Source organism: Pavona decussata, unplaced genomic scaffold, assembly GCF_977016875.1.
Source record: "Pavona decussata unplaced genomic scaffold, jaPavDecu1.1 SCAFFOLD_14, whole genome shotgun sequence".
Taxonomy (NCBI): Eukaryota; Metazoa; Cnidaria; class Anthozoa; order Scleractinia; family Agariciidae; genus Pavona; species Pavona decussata.
Genome location: NW_028145437.1, coordinates 457,501 through 467,500, shown reverse-complemented (window position 1 = coordinate 467,500; position 10,000 = coordinate 457,501). Strand labels below are relative to the sequence as shown.

Sequence of the window (10,000 nt, the reverse complement as noted above, 5' to 3'; positions counted from 1 at the left end):
ACCTTTGCACAGCATGACCTAAAGTATAAACACAGTGACATCTCCCAACCAACCAAGAGTGACATCAAGATGACAAGCAAGAAATATTTTATTTGGGGTGGCCTGACACAACATTAGCCTTAAGATTCATTTTGTATCTCACCTAGTTCTGTAACCTTTTTTCCAATTTCATCCGTCACAATAATCATTATCACCAGAGCTGCCATGAATCAACTCCTTTCACCAGAATGAGAACAAGAAATATTTCTTTGTTTCTGGAAAGAAAAAGAGAAATAACAATCAGTAAACAAACTTTATGGATGAAATGACCATCAAAGATATACATGTACGGGAGATCAGATCAGGCACTAATTTAAAGAAACTTTAACACTGGTAGGTCACATGTATTAATTTTGGACTATTTATGGTTGTGCACAAGTTGGGCTCTTGCTTTTACATGCAAACTCAATAAAGATTTCAAAAACTAAGTCCAGTAATCATTGGTCACAGAACCTATAAAATATTTTTCACACAAATATTTGTTTTGATGCTTCATTACAGTAACGTTGTGTCTTTTGCTCTAGCCCAACAATAGTAGATATGTCACCTTGCCCAATCAGGGCTCAAAGTTTATTTTTGGCTTTGGGAGCACCTGTGCTACCAGGTGTAGATTTCTAGGCGCACTGCCGAAATTTTAGGCGCGCAGCTAAAAATCTTAGGAGCACAACGTAAAATACTGGTAGCACCAGTAAAACAAAATACTGGTACCGTTAATCAGCACAGTAATCTTTTATTTCAATCATGTGTTTGTTTCTTTCAGTTTCTAACTGTACGTTTGAGATAGCAATAATACTGTTACATGCTATGGTACTTTCAACAAGATAATAAGACAAAACGAAGGTAAGGAATATCGTCATTGATTCCTCTCGATGATGAATCAGACGAAATCCTTCAAGTCCCACGGATCACCAACTGAAATTAATTCATCTGGCCACTTTCTGTAGGCAAGGTTAGGTCGCCTTGATCTCTGCCCACTGTTGATCCACTTTACAACTGCTGGAGATGGGTTGAATTCCTCCAACTCTGGCCCTTCCATGCTGATGCGGATGAGGTCTTCTGTTGTGGACACATGGAGACTACTTCTCACATCTGATTTGATTCTCTTCTGGGCAGAAAATCCTCGCTCACACTGAGCACTGCTTATTGGAATAACCAACATAATTTCTGCCAGATGTAACAGGTTCTAAAGAAAATAAAACTTAAAGTAAAACAGTTTGTCAAGGCATATAATTTGATTCCATTAGTACTGAAGAACAAAATATAAAACCATATTACCGGTACTTTGCATGCCCTGAGTAATACCTTGAAATCCTCCTTGTAGGGATCTTTTGTGAACATAACTTGCCAGAGGGCAGAGAATGATTTGTCCTGAAAGGAACCACGGACTAGCGTCTTGAAATTGGCATACTCGGATTGAATTCTTGTAGTGTCACAACCATTTCTAATGAAAATGATGAGAGTAGAGAATCTTTACTTGAAATTCTTTAGAGAGTAAACAAGTATTGTTGTGTAGTAACGCCAATCTAATCACTTGTTATTTCAACTTTTATGTTTGGAAGACTTTGACTGTTACTTACCTTACCAGTATCCTTTGAAAGTACGACAGAAGAAATTCAATCTCGTTTTCACCAAACAACGTAAGGCTTGTAGAGCTCTCTGGCCAACTATCATGGCTAAAGACCATGTTTAGGCATCTTACAGCTTCAGGTGCACCTCCTTCCTTGTTGCCAGTATCACCAAGCAAGGCGGAGAATCGTTGACGTATTTCCTGTACAGTAACTTGCACTGTCTGCCTTATGTGCCGTTCAAGCTGAGGGTGGTGAATAGTCTGCTCTGCAAGGTCTTTAGCATCACCAGACAAAGTTATTCCCTAAAGTCATTACAAAAAAAAACTTAGGGACTGTAACACCATAACTATTAAGCCTTCCTGAAAATGGTGCCTCCCTCAGAGAATGAAGCCATGTATTCAAATGCTCACCTGAAATTTGGCACATTCATTCACATCTTGATCATCGTCATCATGCTCTTGTCTTTCCATCTGAGCCTGGAGAGCAGTTAGGAATGTACTCAAGTGACCATTCCTCTTTGGCCGCACAAGGAGGTTTTCCAGCTGGTCCACGGTTCTTCTTACAGCAGTGATGGCCATAGGTAGTATCAAATCATTTTTTTGTAGGCTCTTGCTTAGCTCAGAGATGATCTGAAACATATCAGCAATGAAGTGGCAGAAGGCGACAAAATCCACTTTCTTCATGGTCTTCACGAGCTACGAGACAAGAAAATGAAACTGCAGGATTTGAAAGTAGGAACACGACAGACTATACAAAGGATTTGGGTACGACCGAATCTACAATTGCAGGATAAAAGTCTGACAGCGTAAACTAATAGGTATTTACCTTGTTTGCTCTGCCCTTAATGTCAGCATTTTTGGAGGTCTCGGCAAGATTTTCCATGTGGACAAATGTTGCGGCAAACTGACCAGCATCTTCACTTACGTCTCCGTCTTTTGGGATTCCTGTCAAGAACACTTCTAATGCCCTCTGCACATGGGGTACCCAACGTGTACCTTTAACATTGCTTGCAACACGTATATTGGCTCCCAACTCGGTCCCTAGATGATTCAGCTCACGACGAGACTTCGCGCTGTAGTGATAGGTCTTCCAGACGAGATGTAGGGTATCATACAGCTTTTCAACCATTGGCACCCCCTTCTGACATCTTAGCATTGCGAGTTCCAACCTGTAAGAAATTTTGAAAAGGTGTGGTCGTGAAAACAAGGTATTTTAATATCAATAGTCTTACAAAAAAGCCCTTGACACAATTTCTTAAACCATGTCAACCAGTTCAATTAAACAATACGACTTGAAGAATTAACACTTAAATGACCTGGGTGAGCTACAGCTGTACCTGTGTGCCATGCAATGGAATGGAATGACATGGTTGCCGACTTCAGCCTTAATGAGTTCAATCACACCATTGCGAACTCCAAGGTTAACAGAGGCTCCATCTGAAGCAAGAGAAACTAACTTCTGCATCCAATTTGGAAGACCATCTTCAGCAAGGTCACGAAATGCACTCTTCACTGCAGCTAGTACACCTGGTAAAATATAAAAGAAAAGTTTAAATTTACGTAAGGTTATCATAATCTATGTAACGCTATCTAGATTTGCAGTAAAACTAGACTAGCATGAAGTTATTGTACGGCTATTAATGAAATGTTATTAAAGTTTCTCCAATAGTATTAAAGTTTTTCCGATGTTAAAGTTTCTCAAAGTTACTATGAGTTGGGTTAGCGTAACGTTATAGTCCAGTTACCGTAAAACGGTCGTAAAGTTAACCAGTCAAGGTTTCCGTAAAGTTAATACTAACTTACATCGTAAAGCTACCGTAAAGTAATCAAAAAGATTGTATAGATACCGTCAACCGTTTATTTAATAGCTACCGCAAAATTAAGTTTTTACTGCCAGATTGACGCAGTTGCGCGACCTGCATTAAAGCCTTATTTATTTTTTTACAATTTTAAATTATTTTAAGTGAATGTAATCACCTGCAGCATTGGCATTTTCCACTTCTTGCTGACCCAGTAATCTGTTGACAGGCTTGCCATTTTCTAATATGCGCACATAAACAATTTCGCATTCCTTGACCGATATGTCAGTATCTCCGTCAATGATGATAGACGTGTACCTTGTTGATTTCAACCGGTCACAAAGATCAGATTTCATGCTTTCACAAATAGAAGAAATAAATTCTGCGCATTTGACGTCATTGTCATACGTTGGGCTGATGTCTACTCCGTTCTTTTTGTGTAGCAAAAGCAGTGACCGATACTTTGTAAACGGGAGTTCCTCTTTCGCTATCATATAAGCAACGTTGAATTTAATTTCAAGGGCTCGTTGGAGATCCGCTTGCTGGGCTGTTTCCTGCCTGGCCAAAACTTCCGGAAGTGCTTTTTGCTCTGTTTTCGAACTACCACTACGGGTTAAATAACAGTCCCTGCAATAATTGTGGCTCTTACTCTTCAAGTGCTTGGTAAGTGTTTCGCGCTTAAAGTTGTCGCATCCCTTGACTAAGGATGAAGATGCATGCATTGGAAATGCTTTACAGTAACTGCAGCGCATCAGTTCTTTTTCTGCATCCCATTCTAACCAGTCGAATTCCTTCAACCACGCTCTCTGAAACTTGTAAACTTTTCGTTTCTTGCTGGCTGGCTCGTCCTCGTTATCTTGGACAACGGTCACATCATTGGAGTTGGGGGTTGGGGTAGTTGAAATATTATTCGTGTTGGAAGGCAGCGGCCGGCTGTTTGAGAATAAATTTTCTTTATGTAAATTAGCGTTCTCTATGCTAATGTTGACGGGGCATTCATTTAACTGAGATAAAATTCACAGGAAATACGTAACACTTGTTCTTACCTTGAAGAAAAAAAGTCTCTTAACCCAGATTGTTTAGACATTCTTGACACTTTGGCTTGACCTAAGGCTTGGCCTTTGATATCAGAAAAACGAAAAATTGTGCGAGAAGCACGTGTTTCAGAAGGTTGCCTTCACTCGTACGTGTCAGCGGTGCGGTCACAAAACCGAGAAGAGTCTGGGGTGGGTTGAAACACGGACAAGAAATGAACTTGAGGAAACAACGAAGAAAACACACACTGATGCAAGAAAAACGGTGTAACTTTATTATGTGGAACCTAATTGCGTTACGGCCACATTTGAATTTATTATTTCAAGCTTCTGTTTCGTGTTTAATCAGGCAGAGTAAACAAGAATTGTCAGGTAAGGAATCAAAGTGGCCCCGATTCAGGCGCACTGAACTTGGGCGTTTTAGGCGCGTGAGTGCGATCACATATGATTTTTCAGGCGCAAAATAAAAAATCTAGTCGCATTTGCGACCAGCTGGTCGCTAACTTTGAGCCCTGCCAATTATGGCACCTTTTTTAGAAGTTTCCATTCACATTTCCAAAATATCAGCAATTTCCAAAGACACAAATAACATTCTTTATTACATGGCTTATGTTTGTACCTGATATATCACACACTCTGATTATCCAGATTCTCCCATAATCCCCACAGGCATTATGACAGATGTTTTAAAATGCCCAGCAACCTCAATATTTATTGGTAGAAAAATGCACTGGTATCACAGAGGTCATGGGTTTGAATACCATTCAAGCCTGAAGTTTTTTTTCAAGATTTCTTTTTGCAACTGAATGTCACAAACATCACTGCAATGGTCATTTACTCATCCAGAAAAATTGTTGTTAGCATGAATCTAAATTACTAATCTCCCTACATTTTTTGGCTTACAGAAGCTGCAATTTACCTTTCAAGCGTCACTAAAAATCTCTAAACTCTTGTATCAATTTGGGGCTGAGTTGAACACTGGCAACATTCATTAAGTAGAGCTTATAATTTTTTGGGCCATACAAGAGTCAAAATAGTCCCCCTGTTTGGTATTAAAACAAAAGAAGTTCCATTAGTTGTCTAAAAGGTAGGTTTTAGCAGTTGTTGGCCTAAGCTACCCAGCACACAAATCAAAATTTGTGCTACTTGCTTCAGGTTACCATATACCTTTAGAGGTGTCTTGCATCCAAGTGATGTAGCGCAGCCAGTTTAAACTGTAAATACCTAAACCCCTATATCAAATTAAAGCTTATAGAACTAGATATCAAACTATACCAAGAATTTGGAAATAAAATGAATTGTCAAATTTTTAGCCCTGTTTTCTCTAATCAATTTTTTTCACTTGAAAGAAACACTTTAGAGCTAAAACTGAAAGGGAATTTGTTCATTTGCCTTCAAAGTTGGACAGTAGCTAGTTTAACATATAAACAACAAAACCGTGTCTGCGAATCTTTTCTTTCAAAATATTTTTTCGCCGCGAGCGATTTTTGTAAGATCACTTCACATGTTTTGAAATCCTTTTTCGAAAATGTTGTGTAACTTTTCACTGAAATTGAATATGGACAAAAGGCAGATGCTTTTTTAGCGCTTTGGGTCCAGAAACTGAGGAGCAAATTAAATTAGCGAAAAACAAAATTCGCTTTGACTTGACAAGCTTTCAAAAGGTGATTCAGACGCTCGCATTTAGAGGTTGTGAAAAATTTGACAATTCATTTTATTTCAAAATTCTTGGTATAATTTGATAGCCAGCTCTATAAGCTTTAATTTGATATAGGGGTTTAGGTAAGTTTTATCTAAACCAGACGCGCTACATCGCTTGGACGCGAGACACTTCCAAAGGTATACGGTAACACTGGTTGTGAATTTTTTTAAAGTGCTACTATGACGAAATTCGCGTCTTTCTAATCTGAGGCATTTTAAAACATAAACAAGTAGTCTTGTACGTGAAGAATAATGCTGTTTACTATTTTCAAATATCTCTTTTTGTTCCAGAGATATTCAATTTTTTAAAATATGCAAATTAGCCAAGTGATGACATCATAAACTCAACTGTATTTTGGTCAAATATTATAAAAAAAAGATATCAGCCAATTTGTAGCAGAAATGCTTGATTCTTTGCAGTGACATTGTTCTAGGTGCACTCCATAATATGAGCTTATCAGTTTTGTTACCATGGCAACATACTGGGTTCCAGTCCTCCCTGATACTCAAGGCTTTGCTGGCCACCTTTGGCGTTCTATTTTGATATTTGCCAATGGTGCCTTATCTGCATGATCCAGCAAGCGTATAAATATGTTAGGTTGAGTTCGTGGCCTTGTTAAATGTTTTCAAGCTGAAAATCGCTAAAATATTGAAATCAGGTTGGAGGGTACTGAAAAAGAGTGAGTTGTCATGGGAACCGAATTTTTTATAGCCGTAGGTGTATTGCCTTTAGAACTATTAGCCTGCCAGGTTTCAATGGTCTCTGCGGTAAATTGACTGAGATAGCTCTATTCATATACTTGATGTTATATTGAGTTGAGAATATGATGTCATCAGTCCTCTCATTTACATATTTTACACATTTTTCAAACGTGAATATCTCCGGAACCAATGCAGATATTTAGAAACGGTAAACGGCGTTTTTAATCTTTTCTAAAATTCTATGTGATAAACCTTAAAATTTAAGATGTAAAATTTAAATCCAATGTTGTATTTCATGAATTTGTTCTCATTTTGTAGCTTTACATCCCCCTGCACACATCACAATGTTCTTTGCACCCATAAAGGCCAAAGTGAAGCCTGTTGCATTTTGTTTAACCCAGTGTGTTCAAATATGCGTGTACCGAGTAAACGCTTCTCGTATAGATTTGAACTTCGACTTAAATGTTGGGAAAGCGAACGTTAGGGGCTAAAATGCTACTCACCGTCGCTGGAAGACACCGACAAAACTCCTTAACTTTGAACCACAACAAACAAGGCTGCTTACTCCATTTTAACTTACTTCTTCCCTTTTGCGCATGACTTTATGCATCTGAGGCAGTTAAGCCGAGAGGCTCTGGGGTCGAGAATGCTTCGTCGAATCGAAGGCTACAGGGCTGAAGCAGTCAGAAGCAGTAGCAGTCTCGCCATTTTTAGAAAACAACTGAAAACATTTCTTTTTAGGAAAGCATTTTTTAATTTATGATTAGTACTGAATGTAGAGCGCTTTTGAATATTTTTTTTATAGTATTGGCGCTATATAAATTTATTATTATAATAATTTCATCGGGCATTGCGGCGTATTTTGCGGGCTAAAATGAAGAATTCAGGGCCCGGTTGTTCGAAAGCCGATTAACGCTAATCCCCGAATAAAAGTTAACCGAGGTTTTCATTTCGGCCGTTAAAAATGCCTTAGAAAGCTAATTTTAACTAATAGCACAGAAAAGTCTAAAGTCAAAACTGAAGGACACAAACTTTTCGAAAAAACCTTTATTGTCTAGTAATGGAGCTAAAACCTAAATCGGGCTTTGAACAACTGGGCCCAGCGGGCTAAAATATATTTTAGCCCGCTGCTCTGAGCCAATAAGAAAGAAGAAAATAACCTAGCCAGCCAATCAGAACTGGAAGCCATTCAACTGTTCGCGCCGTTTTCTTGCTTGTTTGACTGGAAGCGCTGCCATCTGCAGAGAAATTGTTTTGAGCTACAAAATCGATGGAAAACCTAGCGAAAAAGCAAATTCTCAGTCGACTGAGCTAGACGAAGAGGACTTTAATACAGAAACTCGTGGGCGATGGTGGAAATAATGCCTGTAGTAGCTCCACGGACGGAGGCGATGTGAGAGTAATTATATAAGTTGTAATATGTCTTCTTTGAGCGAAACTGCTCAGTCAAGTTAAGCAATTGCACAATTAATTTTAACAGTCGTAAGTGACCATTTCTTCGCTGTTTACAAAATTCTGCTATTTTCCTTTTGAAAACTTAGAAGAAAAGATTCTTTTGACAGATTTTGCGGTGTTCTGCCAAAGTTTTAAGTTTAAATGACAACGAAAGCTTTTGTACAATAAAATAAACGCCGACGCGATTCTGGCAGCGTTTACAGAAGATATCGCGATCCCTTACTGTACTGTCTTTGATTCCTTTTGTGAATGCCCTCTGAAATTATTATAATAGTAATAGAGTTGATGTTCTTGGGCGTAAATATGTTTTTGGCCCTTCTCAGAACTCATTTTAGCCCTCGCCTGCGGCTCGGGCTAAAATGAGCCTGAGTCGGGCCAAAAACATATTTACGCCCGCGAACATCAACTCTATTGTTATATAATTAAGATACACCCTGATAAAATATATGCAAACTTTGTTTACAGCCCTTAAACTATTTTTAAAAAGTAAAACTGTTTCACATTGACCGTCTTTGGTGCGCGTCTGTTACGTTGTTTGTAACACTAATGTCTGCCTGTTAAGTTAGGATACAAAAGGTTTGTCCGATGTTGTGGCGTAAAAGTATGGAAATGTTATGCTGCATGAGAAAGTTGACTCAATTGTATTCACCGTAGGATTGTTTCGCAAAGTTCAAAGGAAAAATAAAGTAAATCACTTTCATTTATTGACCTGCGATATTGAAAAAACGACAATACTCGCGTTAAGTCACCAAGTGCTTCAAAAAAGTGTTGAGATGTCTCTCGATGACAAACGAAACGTGACAAATGTAAAAGATATTATCAGATTGATAATGTTTGTATATTGTTGATGTTTGTATATCAAAAATACTTGATAAGTTCTAGCGAACTATATTCCAACGATCACGAGCACATGTACCGCCTGTTGGGTTAAGGTATTCTTAGCTATACTTGTACAAACTTCCATCTTCCTTATTTCACTTATTTCCTCTTCCTGTTTGTTATTCTTTGTCAGTTGTTTGTTAGTGCTCCCTCTAATAATGTTAATATTTAAAGTGCTACAAAGATGTTTTTTAAGAATAAGAAAATGCCTTGCACTGACGAGGAAATCGTAGTCACTGCGTTGTTTGTTATGTTTCACTCGTTTTTCAGACCTGTTTGTGTAGCTGTTTTCGAAAACAATCGCAAAAACGGAAAATCTCTATAAGCTATAAATCGGGTGTAATACCTAAGGAAAGCGAATTGTTTTTAAGACAATATGAAAACACACGGTATAACCAGCAAATCACCCGTGGCGATGTATTGTGCCTAAAACCTTCAGCTCGATTTGAAAAGCTTGGTCTATTGATTGCCTTTGGCAAGTTGTTAATTGACTAACGCCTTGTAACGGCGAGATGGTTTTCTGAATAACTAGTGGGAACCACTTAACGAAAACCCACTTATAATAAAACATTTTGAAATAGTTCAGTTACAGTTCGGTAACTCAGTTATTTGAACGGAGTGGGTTTTCACCCCTTCTTTCTCGTTAGATTTTAAATGCACCGTGGAATTCCACATTTAGAGGGAAAGTGTTGATGTTTGTATATTGAAAATACTTGAAGAGTGTTAGAGTACTATAAATATTCCAACGATCTAAAACACATGTACTGCCTGCTGGTTTAGGTCTTCCTCATTCGCTCGTAACTTCCTCTAACTCATCGCAGTGT

At 38.3% G+C, this 10,000-nt stretch overlaps 1 protein-coding gene and 1 long non-coding RNA gene across 3 annotated transcripts in view; both read right to left on the bottom strand.

Annotated features, from left to right (window-relative positions):
* LOC146487570 (uncharacterized) overlaps positions 1 to 7,435 on the bottom strand; it is an 18,821-nt gene extending 11,386 nt beyond the window's left edge. For both annotated transcript variants that reach the window (XR_014868507.1, XR_014868505.1), the window contains exons 1-3: positions 7,346 to 7,435; positions 143 to 254; positions 1 to 18 (exon numbers count right to left, since the gene is read on the bottom strand). The exon at positions 1 to 18 is cut by the window's left edge. This is a non-coding gene — a long non-coding RNA (uncharacterized LOC146487570). The remainder of the gene's footprint in view (positions 19 to 142; positions 255 to 7,345) is intronic.
* On the bottom strand, positions 819 to 4,185 carry LOC146487571 (zinc finger protein 862-like). The gene is made up of 7 exons (XM_085128609.1): positions 3,584 to 4,185; positions 2,944 to 3,133; positions 2,433 to 2,775; positions 2,018 to 2,302; positions 1,617 to 1,909; positions 1,342 to 1,480; positions 819 to 1,222 (listed from the first exon to the last, which is right to left on the bottom strand). Exons 1-7 carry the CDS (start codon positions 4,155 to 4,157, stop codon positions 917 to 919), a joined length of 2,130 nt encoding a protein of 709 aa, XP_084984735.1. The 5' UTR covers positions 4,158 to 4,185; the 3' UTR covers positions 819 to 916.
* Positions 7,436 to 10,000: the final 2,565 nt, after the last annotated feature.